The 19,705-nt window shown below is 38.3% G+C and overlaps 1 protein-coding gene across 1 annotated transcript; it reads right to left on the bottom strand.

Annotated features, from left to right (window-relative positions):
- Positions 1-848: 848 nt before the first annotated feature.
- Positions 849-4,991, bottom strand: LOC116312272 (protocadherin-20). The gene is made up of 2 exons (XM_031729651.2): positions 4,845-4,991; positions 849-4,449 (listed from the first exon to the last, which is right to left on the bottom strand). The coding sequence occupies exons 1-2, from the start codon at positions 4,890-4,892 to the stop codon at positions 1,828-1,830; spliced, it is 2,670 nt and encodes an 889-aa protein (XP_031585511.1). The 5' UTR covers positions 4,893-4,991; the 3' UTR covers positions 849-1,827.
- Positions 4,992-19,705: the final 14,714 nt, after the last annotated feature.

The raw sequence follows: 19,705 nt of genomic DNA, 5'->3' as shown, positions 1-19,705 counted from the left end.
TGAACTGGTTTTAGAGGCATATAACACAAACAGAGTGCATCACTTGGGAGGGTGTACACAGTAGTTAGCCCAGGTACAAAGAGTCCTAAAGTCTTTTTGCCCACATAACTTTCATAGCAAACATACAAATACAACAAAGAAGCACAGGGCAGAGAAAAAGCAGCTTTACAAACCAAAAGGCTTTCTGAGTTGATCTGTTGGAGGAGAATGTGTCAGAAGCACTTTCACAGTTTCCAGATATATCCCAAAGTTGTTGTGGAATGAAAAGCACAGTGATTGCGAATACCACTCAAGAGAGGTGAGAAATGTGAATTTGATCCTCAAACACACCAGACACGAGCAGCTGTAGCACTATGTTTTTCCTTCTTAGTGGGAATCTTGGTATTACCTCACCAGGTCTGTTCTTCACAGGTGATGGCAACAACAATACAGGATCTCGTGCTTTTGATCTTTAACTCCTTCAATGACACTCGCCCTTTGTGAGATACAACAGGCACTTAATTTGTATACCAAATTTAATATATGAAGAAGATGAAGTCTAAATGTATTTTTTATTAGGTGCCAATCAGTATCAATCAATTTCCTTCCTTACATTTAAAGTACATTTGCTTATTTAGATTGAATCAAAGGTAGAAAATCTACATTCTTTGTGTTTTTCAGTTTATTTTAATCCAAACTACAAGCTTGTTTTCTTTCTGTACTTTCAAGCATATAAATTACATTTATACCAGTCAATCTGAGTGGCAGGTACTTTAAACCTTAAAGTTTAGACACACACATCTGAGTGCATGTAGGACATACATGTGATAGCAAGACATAATGAAATCAATACAGAATAAAATCCAGTGTATTATAAAAATAAAGTATCTTTAATAGTTACAAACAGTCTATCACAAACACTTGCATATTTTCACAGACACATTGAGAATTGCATGACTCTATAAAGGAAAGTGATGTATTTAACTTAAAAGTAGCTTTTTCGACACGTTTGGACACAGTTCCAGTAGCAAAGTGATGAAAATGTGATTTTTTGTTGTTGTGCTGATTTGGCACAACAGCTGTGCGGAATTTTTATTGATAAAAAGAAAAGAAAAGAGGACAAAAACAAACAAACAAACAAACAAAAAAAAAAACTCAAGGTGCACCTACAAGCTTTTTTTTCTGGAACATTATGTCACTCAATTATCATTTACATTTACTATATCATTGCACAACAACTGAGCAAAAGTAGAAAGTAAGACACAAGTGAAAACTCTGGGAAGAGACGTCTAGTTTGTTTGTTAGTCTAGTTTGGTCTGTTGTCATTGCGGTTGTCGTGTATAGAATGACGTTTTATGGCATTCACGTATTCTGTGTTAGCTTTTCCAATTCACTTTGATTGCCCTTTTCTGTATTACAGACCTCACGGTTACCTCATGAATATAGATAAACATTTAACTTGGAAATACATTCATTTTTCAATAATATTTGTATAACCGATACAAGTGACAGATGGTGTAAAGAGATGCATTTTTTTCTCTAAAGCAGTGTCTCTTGTCCTTACCAATCAAATGCAAAACTTGTATATAAAGTTGTAAATCTTTTTATACAGTATTTACATGGGACCTTGGTAATATTCACTGAGTTACTGTGATGTTTTTGTAATGACACCGTTGCTGCCTGCCAACAGTTGACAGAAAGCGGTGGCATTTGACAAAAAACAATCATGACAAAAACCCAAAAGAGGAACTTCATGTAAGAGAAAGTTCTTACAGTGAGTTTTGTAAACATTCATGTAAACAGTGGTGGTGTTTTTTTTTTTTTTTTGAACGAGTAAACAACTGAACATCAGATGTTTGAGATCTGTCTGAGCTTTCTGTTCACAACCTGCATGGAGTCATTTTGAATTTTTAAAGGTATTTCCACTTCTGATCTTTTCATCCTGTTCTTTTTAAACCTCCTACAGCATATGTAAGATGTCAGCGTGACAACCAAGAAGAACAGCCCCAGACACGTCACTGAAAGAGCAATGAGAACAGGCTGACACGGGAACGGCTCATACCTCTCAGGCCCCTCTGCCATCTGGCCAATGTACCAGGGCCTCTCCTCTACCTCTATGTCAGCCTCTCTGGTCAGCAGACTTTGAATGTAACTTTCATTACTCACTGTTTCATTGACAAAGAAGTTAACCATGACTGTTGAGTACAGCGGTTCAGGTTGACCATGATCACTGACCTTCACCAGAAGGCTGTATAGGCCACGATTGCTGAGCTCCCTCTTTAATGTGATATTTCCTGTTTCTGGGTCAATGGCAAAAGACCCGGGCTCACCGCCTTTCCTTTTAATGATACTGTAGGCGATCACAGCATTCATCCCTGTATCTTTATCCACAGCGTACACCTCTGTGATTGACGTTCCTGGTACAGTGTTGGGCAGCACTAGCATGTAAGACTGATTCGACTGAGGAAAGAGGACGATTGGTGGGTTGTCATTTACATCCAGCAGCAGCACGGTAACCATTGTGACAGAGGAGAGAGCAGGCTCCCCACCATCAACAGCCTCAATCCATAGCTGGTAGGTCCCCTGCTGCTCCCGGTCCAGTGATGTCTTTGCCCTCAGTGCCCCTCGGCCTGTGTCAATCATAAAAATGTCACTGCCATTCAGGATGGAGAGGGCCACCCAGCCATTTTCCCCAGCATCAGCATCAGTCACAGAGAGGACACCGATCTCACCGTAACCTGGGAAGTTCTCTGGCACAAAGAAAGTGAAATCCTTGTTGATGAATCGGGGACTGTTGTCATTGCGATCTTGCACGGTCACCACCACTGTTGCAATTGCCTCCCTCCTGGGTGTCCCCTGGTCCACCGCTCTCACGATTAACCGGTATGTCTCTTTCTCCTCACGGTCCAGCGATGTGGCCACAGTCAGGATACCTGTAACTCGATCCACAACAAAAATTCCAGGGGCATCGCCTCCGAGGAGGTAAAGAACTTCCCCTCTGCTTTCGCTGTCCTGGTCTGACGCTTGGAGCTGAGTGAGAAAAGTGTTTGGTGGATTGTTTTCTTCAACTGATATCTCCACCAAAGACTGCTGAAACACAGGGGCATTGTCATTCTCATCCAAAACTTGCACTTTAAGAAAGGTCTTGATAACTATCCCACGGGTGCTATTAGCAACCAAAATAAGATCATACTCCTGTGTCCTCTCAAAGTCCAAGGGCTCTGTTGTCTCCAACAGGTATTCATTCTTGAACAGCTGATAGGGGCTCAGCCTGAAGGGACCAGGTCCTTCTAAATAACAGTCCACCCTTTGGTTCTTATCAATGTTTTTAACAGTAAAAAAAGCAATTGGAGAAAAAGCTGGTTCAGATTCCTTTATTGTTACCACCCCATCTTTTTCTGGCGCAATGTACCGGGGTATGACAGTAGGGGGTCCAGTGACAACTTTGATGATATGGACAGTAACAGTGGCTACAGCAGGAATACAACCAGGTCCAGTAGCCAGAACAGTGAGTTTGTAAAATGTGGCTGTGCCAGTGTCTATTTTCCCTCCGAGCTTGATCACTCCTGTAATTTTGTCCAAATGGAACAAGCTCCTGGTGTCCCTTGGCACGCGTTCACTGTAAGCATAGCTGATCTGAGCATTAGCACCAAGGTCAGGGTCAAAAGCATGCAGACGTGCCAAATGTACCCCTTTGGTGGTATTCCCATGCAGAGTGACATTAATTTGTGACTCTTTGAATTGGGGACAGTTATCATTCACATCCGTGATGACAATTTTCAAAGTCGCAGCGCCAAGTAGAGGAGGGGTCCCCCCATCCTCTGCAATTATATCGGTAATGTATTCCGCCTGAGTCTCTCGGTCCAAAGCTTCTGTCACTATGAGGAAAGGCGTCAGCTCACCTCCTTCATTCTCCTCAACATCCAATGTGAACATTCCAAAGTCATTAACCAGCCAGTAGGTTTGCACTCCATGAGGACCCAGGTCTGGGTCAACTGCCGATTGCTCTACTGCATAGCGAGCATTGATTGGTGTGTTTTCAGGGACAGACATAGTGATCTCATCCGTGGGAAACTTTGGCCTGTTGTCATTAACATCCTCAATTAAAATCTTTACTTTGACAAGCTGAAAGTATTGTTGAGGCAGCACAAACACATCCAGTGAGAGGACACATCCCTGCCCCTCTAAGTTATCAGCACAGAGAGTCTCCCTGTCAATCTCTGTAGCAGATGTGTAAAGCTCCCCGGTGGTATTATTTAGGTTCACATACTGTTCACTGACCTTCTTTTGAGTGAGACTAAATATAAAGGGGGGGTCAACAGAGAAATCCAAATTTAAATCTACTCCAATAGCCCCTATAAAAGTCCCCCTTGGTAATCCCTCCTTTATCTTATAGATGAGCTCTTTTGCTTGACTGAAATTTGCCAAACAGGAAAGGGGGTTGGTGTAAAGCAAAAGGATGCACAATCCCTGTAAACACAAGAAAAGATGTTAAAAGATGAAGATGTTGCGGTTTAATTAAAGTTAGTAAAGAAATAGATATTTGGGACATATTATTCTTATTCTCATTAAAAATAAATATTTTGTTTTCCTATCAGTTACAGAGCTGTTCTGATACCTAAGTAACATCCATATGATCAGTTTATGAAGTGTTTAAATCAGTCCCTGAAATTAGATTGTTATGAAATCAAGGTTTATCTGCACAAGTTTAAGAGGAAGATGAGAATGAAAAACAGTATGATGTATAAGGGCCTAATCCTATGTCTGCCTTAATGACATGAAATGGTGCTCACAAAGCCATCTAACATGTGTGTAGCTGCGTAACATTAAATTCTGTTTGTAAAGCAAATTGTTGTGAAACTTACCCATAGTCTTCCTCTTTTGCTGAGTCTAGGATGTCTGCTGTTGAACATGTTTATGTCCGTTTGTAGCACTTTCCACTCATAGCAGGAAGAGGAGCAGCTTAAGTAACCCAGGCATTTTGAGCGTTGAGCTGTGCAGACCTCTGCTAAGTGCTATGCCTTATTTCTATCTGACTTGAACAAGTCATTCATCCCACTGCTGGCTCAGGACACTCCCACCATATGCAAATCAGGCCCTCGTGACAACCAATGAGAGACGATGGCAAGTGGGAAATCCACTTTGCTTCACAGATTCTTTTGTTTTTTTAAAGCACGCTATCAAAGCACATCGACACACCTGCACCTTCTACACACGCCCACACGGCTTCTGCAAACCTGTCTGTGTGGCAGACTAAAAACATATGATTGCCAACTGAGCTTATACTGACTCAGGAGACTAAGCCAGATGTAAAATATCAGGCGCCTACAGATTAGTTTAATCCAGCAGCAGTTAACAATCACAGCAGATATAAAAACGCACAGAATCAATTAAAGAAAATATATATGATAAACTGTAAAATGTTTCTTACAACCCCTAAATGGAGACTTTGATCTTCTAAATGCATCTATAGACAGGAAAGTATATTGTTAGATGCAGACATGATTTAGATTGATTGTAAACATAAGCAAATTTTGGGATTCATTTAAATATGGCTTCTTCATACATGCAGAATATGGACAAAATCAATAAAAGAAAAATGAAAATATCATCAGCAAAGCCAGCAGAGAGGTGATCTTGGCATCATAAGTGGTGCAATGGTCAGACTCTGGATTGAGCCTCTAAATAAATCAACCCACTAATCCCCATGTGTTCTAAATGCCAGGCCAGCTGTTTGCTGGGATTGGAAGCATACTGCTCAGAGAAACTAAATGATTGAAGTTCTTTGGAAAAGGGCAGATTGAGACAGTCACACACACTCAGTATGTGTCATACTGCGTTAGGTATTTCTTCATTGCAAGGGTTGGTGGCTGGGCAAAACTGGGGCTTAATCTTAGTAACACACTTCATGCATTTCCTTCTTTATTAGGTAAGAAATAGTAATAGTTGTTGTATTTTCTGTAATATTTTTGACACACCTGGATAATGCAGCATATATTCTAGTGACAGAACTTCTAGTATATTGAATAATCTCCAAATAAATGTTACATCCTGTAACCAGAGTTTTTCTGCTCCATGCACTGAGCTCGGAAATATTTCTGTAAACACAGACTTAAGACATGATAGGCCAAGAGGCTTTAGAGCGTGGGAAAGAAGCAGATGAGGGAAATTAGACTCATTTGAAAGCTGCCTTTAGGTACAGAAGGTCTGAGGTTTAGTTGCTTGAGATGACATAACAGAATTATTAGTGTGAATGTTTAGCTTGGAGGGATACACCCATTAGTTTGATATACTATTTTTTTGTTAAATAGAATATTTTAATCAAAATCACATAAAAATGACAAATTTACTGGTGATAAGTAGCAATAAGAGTCTCTTTGTACAACCCCCCCCCCCTGTACACCAGAATAAAGCTGTTGGCTTTACATGATTTACCCCATAGTAGTTGCATTGAACAGAAAGACCAGTGACAGTGATGTCTTTTAATGACTTGTGTATCTGCTAGTCCTCATAGCTTGTGAACCTTCAGCTCATCTCAGCTTCAGAAATAACAAACCGAGGGCCATAGAAAACAAGGTTTGGAAAAAAATCAATTAGAATGCAAAGTAAGAACATTACATCAGTTTTGTGTTTCTGGTGTATGAATCATCTTGACACAATATGAATGCAGTGCCCTGGTTTGGCCCATAGTCTGGCCTGCTAGTCATATTAATTTCTTTATCTTCTACTTCTACGTCTCACAAAGATTTAAATCTAAACTTATTAATTTTCCATTTAAAATTGCAGTCGACAGCTCTACAATTTCTCAAGTGTATTAAGCAACAGGAATTTAAATATTTTATTTCTTTTTTGTGCATTCTGTAATGTGGAATCGTATTATTATATTACACTACAAAAGATTGAATGAGGCAAGAGGCCAAGGCCAAGAGGCAGTATTTTTTTGGCCTTAATTACATCATTTGCTGCTCTGTCTGTATGAGATGAGGCTGAGTAATCTTTTCCCAGATCTCCTAACAGATGTCCTGTAAACTTGGTCTTTTCATTTAATCAAAGGGCTGCTAAGCTATCTTGATATCCACAATACAGATTCATGGCTGTTAAGTAAGGAGGATAGAAGATGAAGAAGCTATCTATCTATCTATCTATCTATCTATCTATCTATCTATCTATCTATCTATCATCTTTTTCACTCGATTAAAAACATACAGTGCATAAAATTAAACAGCAGATAGCAGATGTTTTCCATTTACGATTTTTATTTTCCAGAAATAAAAAAAATCCAACTTAGGCTACTTTGCAGTATGTAAAAGTTTTGAGACTTAAGAGCAAGTTATAGGTTTTGTTAATTAATGTGATATATTGTATAAAAGCAATGCGGCAAAAGAAAAGGAAAAAAAAAGGAACTTCAAGTGTTTTGAATTTGGAATTTTAAGAATGCTTTGAGATAAAACTACACCTGCTTGTCAGAAAAGGAAAGTGAAAGTACAGATAACTACACAAAGGATTGCATTTACGTTTTACAACTCAGGTGTACACAGAAAAATCATTAAAATGAAACTTACTTGCAACCTATCACAAAAATCACATTATGCAAAGCAACATCTAGATAAGCTCATACTGAAAACAACAATCTGGCCAAAACCACCAATTACAATGTAATTGGTTTGATTTAACAACAAGGACAATGATCGACAGCAGAACCTCAAATCCATTGTGCAAGCTGTACCTGTTACAGAAACTCTCAGAATACACACACACACACACACACACACACACACACACACACACACACACACACACACACACACACACATACGTGTTTTCGTGAAATATCAGGACCTATGACAAAAATGTGACAAATGGGAACGTGCCTTTCTGAAGGTCCTAGAGGCATGGGAATCACACAAAGTTTGACCCATGCTTCCAGGAACACGCCCATCTGTTGAGATTTTGGCTAGGGTGAAATTTTGGTCAAACCTGAATTTAATGCTACTTGTGAGGACACTGTCAGGTTTATGTGACTTATGAGTACCATAAGGTCACACACTGATATTTCATGTTTAGGTGAATTGTGAAGCCCATGGAAACACATAATTTTCAAGTATATATGACTTATAAGGACCAGGTAAGGGTAGGTTCTGTATTTTTAAGCTTGGCTCCTTTTGAGATTACAATATAATAGGCATGGATGCACAATAGTAATGCTCACCAGTCGGGTAACTTCTGACAGAAATATCAGACATTTATGTGTTAATAAAACAGTAAATATGAGCTGTGTAGAGACTTAAAAAAAGACATAGGTCAAATGTGGTCAGTCTACTTTTTAAGTCTTAATATTGTAATGCATTAATTCATTTTGTAGTGAATGTTCATGTCAATAAAAACGTGGAACATTATCTGCCTTTCTTATCATTTAATTGGAAAAAGCACCCAGCATAAACCACAGATTTATGAGTAAGAACAATGCAATACAGAAAACTACAATATTGACATAACTGTGGAAGCAACAAAGTATCTCTCTTGGTTGTTTCTTTTTTCCTTGCATCTTTCTTTTTAATGCAATGATCCTGTTGTGGATGTAGTACTTTATGGCAACCCAGTCTCTGCCTTTACGAGCTGCCGGCTCTGCTTGGAAGCAGCAGTCACATTCCTTTTACCTGGTACTTTGCAGCAACCTTTACTTCATCATTTGTCCACTTGCTTCTCACCTTCCCAGCTGTCATAAATGGAAACAAAAGAAAATATCTTAATGTGAATGCAAGAAAAGATAGAAAATATTCTAGTTTATAGTTTATAATGTGAATACAAAATGTTCTTAAACCTTGCTTTCTACTGGAGCACTTTAAAGGAGCAATGTAACACAAACTAGAGTTGTTGGTTCTACCAATTGAGAAAGGCTACAAAACACATTCATGTCCTTCACAGCTTAAAACAATATGAGGACAATGTAACACAAAAACACAAAAATATCAAATTTAGTAGGAATAAATATCAAGCTGATGCTTTAAAGGGAAAGTTAGAACTAACAAATGGTACGCCAATTTCTTTCTCCTAAGATCTTCACAAAGAAGTAAAGCTAATGTTGATTTTGGGAAACTTTGACTCAAACTGATTGTTTTAATACAATCAAAGTGCATTTAATTTATGCACTAGGCCCAACTGACACATAAACTTGATTACTAAATACAAAAACATGATGTGTAACCTGTTGGAAGAATGAAGTGGGTATGTCACTCACCAATTGGTCTGTATGAGGCTGAGACAGGACCTCAGCACTTGGTGTCTGCAACAAAAGACAACAATATAACGTCAGAAACATTCTCTAGTATAAATCCCGACTAGATGATCAACTACAGATCATATTTGTAGCAGTGAACATTATTACAGAAGGATCCGACTTCCTTATACAAGATTCTATAGAAACTTAACACTGTACAGTTCTGCTACCAACAATATGAGGACAGTGTAACACACACTAGAGTTGTTGGTCCAACCACATGAGGAAGGCAACTGAAACACACTCATGTCCTTCACAGCTTAAAACAATATGAGGACATTGTAACACACACTACAATCACTGGTCCTACCATATGAGGACTTCTTCTTAAACACACTCATGTCCTTCACAGCTTAAAACAATATGAGGACAGTGTAACACACACACTACAATCACTGGTCCTACCACATGAGGACTTCTACTTAAACACACTCATGTCCTTCACAGCTTAAAACAATATGAGGACATGACGACTGAACACATGTAGAGTTCATGTTCCTGACTTCTAACTTCTCCTGCTGTTGTCAATAAAAGCTCTAAACCCAACACTGATGTAAAGCCATCTATTTCCCCAGAAATTAAATCATGTAAACTGATCAGCGGGAGGTTAAATGGACAAAACATGTGTAAAAGGACAAAAATATCAAATGTAGTCAGAATAAAGATCAAGCTGATGCTTTAAGGGTAAGTTTGGACTAACAAATGGTATAGACCAGGGTGCCCAATCCCAGTCCTCGAGAGCTACTGCCCTGCAGCTTTTAGATGCGTCCTTGTTGAGCACACCTGAATCAAATGAATGGCTCGTTATCAGGCCTTTGCCAGACTTGATGGCATGCCGAATTGGTAATCCAACTATTTGATTCAGCTGTGTTGGAGTAGGGATGCATCTAAAAGCTGCAGGACAGTAGCTCTCGAGGACTGGGATTGGGCACCCTGGTATAGACAATTACTTTCTCCTAATGCTAATGTTGATTTTGGTTAACTTTGACTGAAACTGATTGTTTTAATACAATTAAAGTACATTTCATTTATGCACTAGGCCCATCTGACACATATACTTGATACCAAATACAAAAATATGATGTGTAACCTGTTGGAAGAATGAAGTGGGTAAGTCACTCACCGATTGGTCTGTATGAGGCTGAGACAGGACCTCAGCACTTGGTGTCTGCAACAAAAGACAACAATATAACGTCAGAAACATTCTCTAGTATAAATCCCGACTAGATGATCAACTACAGATCATATTTGTAGCAGTGAACATTATTACAGAAGGATCCGACTTCCTTATACCAGATTCTAAAGAAACTTAACACTGTACAGTTCTGCTACCAACAATATGAGGACAGTGTAACACACACTAGAGTTGTTGGTCCAACCACATGAGGAAGGCAACTGAAACACACTCATGTCCTTCACAGCTTAAAACAATATGAGGACAGTGTAACACACACTACAATCACTGGTCCTACCATATGAGGACTTCTACTTAAACACACTCATGTCCTTCACAGCTTAAAACAATATGAGGACAGTGTAACACACACTACAATCACTGGTCCTACCATATGAGGACTTCTTCTTAAACACACTCATGTCCTTCACAGCTTAAAACAATATGAGGACATGACGACTGAACACATGTAGAGTTCATGTTCCTGACTTCTAACTTCTCCTGCTGTTGTCAATAAAAGCTCTAAACCCAACACTGATGTAAAGCCATCTATTTCCCCAGAAATTAAATCATGTAAACTGATCGGCGGGAGGTTAAATGGACAAAAACGTGTAAAAGGACAAAAATATCAAATGTAGTCAGAATAAAGATCAAGCTGATGCTTTAAGGAAAGTTTGGACTAACAAATGGTATAGACAATTGCTTTCTCCTAATACTAATGTTGATTTTGGGAAACTTTTCCTCAAACTGATTGTATTAAAACAATCAAAGTGCATTTCATTTATGCACTAGGCCCAACTGGCACATATACTTGATACCAAATACAAAAACATGATGTGTAACCTGTTGGAAGAATGAAGTGGGTATGTCACTCACCGATTGGTCTGTATGAGGCTGAGACAGGACCTCAGCACTTGGTGTCTGCAACAAAAGACAACAATATAACGTCAGAAACATTCTCTAGGATAAATCCCGACTAGATAATTAACTACAGATCATATTTGTAGCAGTGAACATTATTACAGAAGGATCTGACTTCCTTATACCAGATTCTAAAGAAACTTAACACTGTACAGTTCTGCTACCAACAATATGAGGACAGTGTAACACACACACTACAATCACTGGTCCTACCATATGAGGACTTCTACTTAAACACACTCATGTCCTTCACAGCTTAAAACAATATGAGGACATGACGACTGAACACATGTAGAGTTCATGTTCCTGACTTCTAACTTCTCCTGCTGTTGTCAATAAAAGCTCTAAACCCAACACTGATGTAAAGCCATCTATTTCCCCAGAAATTAAATCATGTAAACTGATCAGCGGGAGGTTAAATGGACAAAAACGTGTAAAAGGACAAAAATATCAAATGTAGTCAGAATAAAGATCAAGCTGATGCTTAAAGGAAAGTTTGGACTAACAAATGGTATAGACAATTACTTTCTCCTAATGCTAATGTTGATTTTGGTTAACTTTGACTGAAACTGATTGTTTTAATACAATTAAAGTGCATTTCATTTATGCACTAGGCCCATCTGACACATATACTTGATACCAAATACAAAAACATGATGTGTAACCTGTTGGAAGAATGAAGTGGGTATGTCACTCACCGATTGGTCTGTATGAGGCTGAGACAGGACCTCAGCACTTGGTGTCTGCAACAAAGACAACAATATAACGTCAGAAACATTCTCTAGTATAAATCCCAACTAGATGATCAACTACAGATCATATTTGTAGCAGTGAACATTATTACAGAAGGATCCGACTTCCTTATACCAGATTCTAAAGAAACTTAACACTGTACAGTTCTGCTACCAACAATATGAGGACAGTGTAACACACACTAGAGTTGTTGGTCCAACCACATGAAGAAGGCAACTGAAACACACTCATGTCCTTCACAGCTTAAAACAATATGAGGACAGTGTAACACACACTACAATCACTGGTCCTACCATATGAGGACTTCTACTTAAACACACTCATGTCCTTCACAGCTTAAAACAATATGAGGACATGACGACTGAACACATGTAGAGTTCATGTTCCTGACTTCTAACTTCTTCTGCTGTTGTCAATAAAAGCTCTAAACCCAACACTGATGTAAAGCCATCTATTTCCCCAGAAATTAAATCATGTAAACTGATCAGCAGGAGGTTAAATGGACAAAAACATGTGTAAAAGGACAAAATATCAAATGTAGTCAGAATAAAGATCACGCTGATGCTTTAAGGAAAGTTTGGACTAACAAATGGTATAGACAATTACTTTCTCCTAATGCTAATGTTGATTTTGGTTAACTTTGACTGAAACTGATTGTTTTAATACAATTAAAGTGCATTTCATTTATGCACTAGGCCCATCTGACACATATACTTGATACCAAATACAAAAACATGATGTGTAACCTGTTGGAAGAATGAAGTGGGTAAGTCACTCACCGATTGGTCTGTATGAGGCTGAGACAGGACCTCAGCACTTGGTGTCTGCAACAAAAGACAATATAACGTCAGAAACATTCTCTAGTATAAATCCCGACTAGATGATCAACTACAGATCATATTTGTAGCAGTGAACATTATTCACAGAAGGATCTGACTTCCTTATACCAGATTCTATAGAAACTTAACACTGTACAGTTCTGCTACACACAATATGAGGACAGTGTAACACACACTAGAGTTGTTGGTCCAACCACATGAAGAAGGCAACTGAAACACACTCATGTCCTTCACAGCTTAAAACAATATGAGGACAGTGTAACACACACTACAATCACTGGTCCTACCATATGAGGACTTCTTCTTAAACACACTCATGTCCTTCACAGCTTAAAACAATATGAGGACATGACGACTGAACACATGTAGAGTTCATGTTCCTGACTTCTAACTTCTTCTGCTGTTGTCAATAAAAGCTCCAAACCCAACACTGATTTAAAGGCATCTATTTCCCCAGAAATTAAATCATGTAAACTGATCAGCGGGAGGTTAAATGGACAAAAACATGTGTAAAAGGACAAAAATATCAAATGTAGTCAGAATAAAGATCACGCTGATGCTTTAAGGGAAAGTTTGGACTAACAAATGGTATAGACCAGGGTGCCCAATCCCAGTCCTCGAGAGCTACTGCCCTGCAGCTTTTAGATGCGTCCTTGTTCGAGCACACCTGAATCAAATGAATGGCTCGTTATCAGGCCTTTGCCAGACTTGATGGCATGCCGAATTGGTAATCCAACTATTTGATTCAGCTGTGTTGGAGTAGGGATGCATCTAAAAGCTGCAGGACAGTAGCTCTCGAGGACTGGGATTGGGCACCCTGGTATAGACAATTACTTTCTCCTAATGCTAATGTTGATTTTGGTTAACTTTGACTGAAACTGATTGTTTTAATACAATTAAAGTACATTTCATTTATGCACTAGGCCCATCTGACACATATACTTGATACCAAATACAAAAATATGATGTGTAACCTGTTGGAAGAATGAAGTGGGTAAGTCACTCACCGATTGGTCTGTATGAGGCTGAGACAGGACCTCAGCACTTGGTGTCTGCAACAAAAGACAACAATATAACGTCAGAAACATTCTCTAGTATAAATCCCGACTAGATGATCAACTACAGATCATATTTGTAGCAGTGAACATTATTACAGAAGGATCCGACTTCCTTATACCAGATTCTAAAGAAACTTAACACTGTACAGTTCTGCTACCAACAATATGAGGACAGTGTAACACACACTAGAGTTGTTGGTCCAACCACATGAAGAAGGCAACTGAAACACACTCATGTCCTTCACAGCTTAAAACAATATGAGGACATGACGACTGAACACATGTAGAGTTCATGTTCCTGACTTCTAACTTCTCCTGCTGTTGTCAATAAAAGCTCTAAACCCAACACTGATGTAAAGCCATCTATTTCCCCAGAAATTAAATCATGTAAACTGATCGGCGGGAGGTTAAATGGACAAAAACGTGTAAAAGGACAAAAATATCAAATGTAGTCAGAATAAAGATCACGCTGATGCTTTAAGGAAAGTTTGGACTAACAAATGGTATAGACAATTGCTTTCTCCTAATACTAATGTTGATTTTGGGAAACTTTTCCTCAAACTGATTGTATTAAAACAATCAAAGTGCATTTCATTTATGCACTAGGCCCAACTGGCACATATACTTGATACCAAATACAAAAACATGATGTGTAACCTGTTGGAAGAATGAAGTGGGTATGTCACTCACCGATTGGTCTGTATGAGGCTGAGACAGGACCTCAGCACTTGGTGTCTGCAACAAAAGACAACAATATAACGTCAGAAACATTCTCTAGGATAAATCCCGACTAGATAATTAACTACAGATCATATTTGTAGCAGTGAACATTATTACAGAAGGATCTGACTTCCTTATACCAGATTCTAAAGAAACTTAACACTGTACAGTTCTGCTACCAACAATATGAGGACAGTGTAACACACACTAGAGTTGTTGGTCCAACCACATGAGGAAGGCAACTGAAACACACTCATGTCCTTCACAGCTTAAAACAATATGAGGACAGTGTAACACACACACTACAATCACTGGTCCTACCATATGAGGACTTCTACTTAAACACACTCATGTCCTTCACAGCTTAAAACAATATGAGGACATGACGACTGAACACATGTAGAGTTCATGTTCCTGACTTCTAACTTCTCCTGCTGTTGTCAATAAAAGCTCTAAACCCAACACTGATGTAAAGCCATCTATTTCCCCAGAAATTAAATCATGTAAACTGATCAGCGGGAGGTTAAATGGACAAAAACTTGTAAAAGGACAAAAATATCAAATGTAGTCAGAATAAAGATCAAGCTGATGCTTAAAGGGAAAGTTTGGACTAACAAATGGTATAGACAATTACTTTCTCCTAATGCTAATGTTGATTTTGGTTAACTTTGACTGAAACTGATTGTTTTAATACAATTAAAGTGCATTTCATTTATGCACTAGGCCCATCTGACACATATACTTGATACCAAATACAAAAATATATGATGTAACCTGTTGGAAGAATGAAGTGGGTAAGTCACTCACCGATTGGTCTGTATGAGGCTGAGACAGGACCTCAGCACTTGGTGTCTGCAACAAAAGACAACAATATAACGTCAGAAACATTCTCTAGTATAAATCCCAACTAGATGATCAACTACAGATCATATTTGTAGCAGTGAACATTATTACAGAAGGATCCGACTTCCTTATACCAGATTCTAAAGAAACTTAACACTGTACAGTTCTGCTACCAACAATATGAGGACAGTGTAACACACACTAGAGTTGTTGGTCCAACCACATGAAGAAGGCAACTGAAACACACTCATGTCCTTCACAGCTTAAAACAATATGAGGACATGACGACTGAACACATGTAGAGTTCATGTTCCTGACTTCTAACTTCTCCTGCTGTTGTCAATAAAAGCTCTAAACCCAACACTGATGTAAAGCCATCTATTTCCCCAGAAATTAAATCATGTAAACTGATCAGCAGGAGGTTAAATGGACAAAAACATGTGTAAAAGGACAAAAATATCAAATGTAGTCAGAATAAAGATCACGCTGATGCTTAAAGGAAAGTTTGGACTAACAAATGGTATAGACAATTACTTTCTCCTAATGCTAATGTTGATTTTGGTTAACTTTGACTGAAACTGATTGTTTTAATACAATTAAAGTGCATTTCATTTATGCACTAGGCCCATCTGACACATATACTTGATACCAAATACAAAAACATGATGTGTAACCTGTTGGAAGAATGAAGTGGGTAAGTCACTCACCGATTGGTCTGTATGAGGCTGAGACAGGACCTCAGCACTTGGTGTCTGCAACAAAAGACAATATAACGTCAGAAACATTCTCTAGTATAAATCCCGACTAGATGATCAACTACAGATCATATTTGTAGCAGTGAACATTATTCACAGAAGGATCTGACTTCCTTATACCAGATTCTATAGAAACTTAACACTGTACAGTTCTGCTACCAACAATATGAGGACAGTGTAACACACACTAGAGTTGTTGGTCCAACCACATGAAGAAGGCAACTGAAACACACTCATGTCCTTCACAGCTTAAAACAATATGAGGACATGACGACTGAACACATGTAGAGTTCATGTTCCTGACTTCTAACTTCTCCTGCTGTTGTCAATAAAAGCTCTAAACCCAACACTGATGTAAAGCCATCTATTTCCCCAGAAATTAAATCATGTAAACTGATCAGCGGGAGGTTAAATGGACAAAAACATGTGTAAAAGGACAAAAATATCAAATGTAGTCAGAATAAAGATCACGCTGATGCTTAAAGGAAAGTTTGGACTAACAAATGGTATAGACAATTACTTTCTCCTAATGCTAATGTTGATTTTGGTTAACTTTGACTGAAACTGATTGTTTTAATACAATTAAAGTGCATTTAATTTATGCACTAGGCCCATCTGACACATATACTTGATACCAAATACAAAAACATGATGTGTAACCTGTTGGAAGAATGAAGTGGGTAAGTCACTCACCGATTGGTCTGTATGAGGCTGAGACAGGACCTCAGCACTTGGTGTCTGCAACAAAAGACAACAATATAACGTCAGAAACATTCTCTAGTATAAATCCCGACTAGATGATCAACTACAGATCATATTTGTAGCAGTGAACATTATTACAGAAGGATCCGACTTCCTTATACCAGATTCTAAAGAAACTTAACACTGTACAGTTCTGCTACCAACAATATGAGGACAGTGTAACACACACTAGAGTTGTTGGTCCAACCACATGAGGAAGGCAACTGAAACACACTCATGTCCTTCACAGCTTAAAACAATATGAGGACATGACGACTGAACACATGTAGAGTTCATGTTCCTGACTTCTAACTTCTTCTGCTGTTGTCAATAAAAGCTCTAAACCCAACACTGATGTAAAGCCATCTATTTCCCCAGAAATTAAATCATGTAAACTGATCAGCAGGAGGTTAAATGGACAAAAACATGTGTAAAAGGACAAAAATATCAAATGTAGTCAGAATAAAGATCAAGCTGATGCTTAAAGGAAAGTTTGGACTAACAAATGGTATAGACAATTACTTTCTCCTAATGCTAATGTTGATTTTGGTTAACTTTGACTGAAACTGATTGTTTTAATACAATTAAAGTGCATTTCATTTATGCACTAGGCCCATCTGACACATATACTTGATACCAAATACAAAAACATGATGTGTAACCTGTTGGAAGAATGAAGTGGGTAAGTCACTCACCGATTGGTCTGTATGAGGCTGAGACAGGACCTCAGCACTTGGTGTCTGCAACAAAAGACAATATAACGTCAGAAACATTCTCTAGTATAAATCCCGACTAGATGATCAACTACAGATCATATTTGTAGCAGTGAACATTATTCACAGAAGGATCTGACTTCCTTATACCAGATTCTATAGAAACTTAACACTGTACAGTTCTGCTACACACAATATGAGGACAGTGTAACACACACTAGAGTTGTTGGTCCAACCACATGAAGAAGGCAACTGAAACACACTCATGTCCTTCACAGCTTAAAACAATATGAGGACATGACGACTGAACACATGTAGAGTTCATGTTCCTGACTTCTAACTTCTCCTGCTGTTGTCAATAAAAGCTCTAAACCCAACACTGATGTAAAGCCATCTATTTCCCCAGAAATTAAATCATGTAAACTGATCAGCGGGAGGTTAAATGGACAAAAACATGTGTAAAAGGACAAAATATCAAATGTAGTCAGAATAAAGATCAAGCTGATGCTTAAAGGAAAGTTTGGACTAACAAATGGTATAGACAATTACTTTCTCCTAATGCTAATGTTGATTTTGGTTAACTTTGACTGAAACTGATTGTTTTAATACAATTAAAGTGCATTTCATTTATGCACTAGGCCCATCTGACACATATACTTGATACCAAATACAAAAACATGATGTGTAACCTGTTGGAAGAATGAAGTGGGTATGTCACTCACCGATTGGTCTGTATGAGGCTGAGACAGGACCTCAGCACTTGGTGTCTGCAACAAAAGACAACAATATAACGTCAGAAACATTCTCTAGTATAAATCCCGACTAGATGATCAACTACAGATCATATTTGTAGCAGTGAACATTATTACAGAAGGATCCGACTTCCTTATACCAGATTCTAAAGAAACTTAACACTGTACAGTTCTGCTACCAACAATATGAGGACAGTGTAACACACACTAGAGTTGTTGGTCCAACCACATGAGGAAGGCAACTGAAACACACTCATGTCCTTCACAGCTTAAAACAATATGAGGACAGTGTAACACACACTACAATCACTGGTCCTACCATATGAGGACTTCTTCTTAAACACACTCATGTCCTTCACAGCTTAAAACAATATGAGGACATGACGACTGAACACATGTAGAGTTCATGTTCCTGACTTCTAACTTCTTCTGCTGTTGTCAATAAAAGCTCCAAACCCAACACTGATTTAAAGGCATCTATTTCCCCAGAAATTAAATCATGTAAACTGATCAGCGGGAGGTTAAATGGACAAAAACATGTGTAAAAGGACAAAAATATCAAATGTAGTCAGAATAAAGATCACGCTGATGCTTTACGGGAAAGTTTGGACTAACAAATGGTATAGACAATTACTTTCTCCTAATGCTAATGTTGATTTTGGTTAACTTTGACTGAAACTGATTGTTTTAATACAATTAAAGTGCATTTCATTTATGCACTAGGCCCATCTGACACATATACTTGATACCAAATACAAAAATATGATGTAACCTGTTGGAAGAATGAAGTGGGTAAGTATGAGGCTGAGACAGGACCTCAGCACTTGGTGTCTGCAACAAAAGACAACAATATAACGTCAGAAACATTCTCTAGTATAAATCCCGACTAGATAATTAACTACAGATCATATTTGTATCAGTGAACATTATTACAGAAGGATCCGACTTCCTTATACCAGATTCTAAAGAAACTTAACACTGTACAGTTCTGCTACCCACAATATGAGGACAGTGTAACACACACTAGAGTTGTTGATCCAACCACATGAGGAAGGCAACTGAAACACACTCATGTCCTTCACAGCTTAAAACAATATGAGGACAGTGTAACACACACACTACAATCACTGGTCCTACCATATGAGGACTTCTACTTTCCTGTTGGAGGTTGAGACAGGAT

The sequence above is a fragment of the Oreochromis aureus genome, linkage group 1 (genome assembly GCF_013358895.1).
Source record: "Oreochromis aureus strain Israel breed Guangdong linkage group 1, ZZ_aureus, whole genome shotgun sequence".
Lineage (NCBI taxonomy): Eukaryota > Metazoa > Chordata > Actinopteri > Cichliformes > Cichlidae > Oreochromis > Oreochromis aureus.
This window is presented reverse-complemented; position numbering and strand designations above follow the sequence as displayed.

Coding starts and splice junctions, on each gene's coding strand:
- LOC116312272 (XM_031729651.2), bottom strand. CDS start 4,892: ATGTTCAACAGCAGACATCCTAGACTCAGCAAAAGAGGAAGACTATGG. Junction 4,450..4,844: donor GCAAAAGAGGAAGACTATGG/GTAAGTTTCACA, acceptor TTGTGTTTACAG/GGATTGTGCATCCTTTTGCT.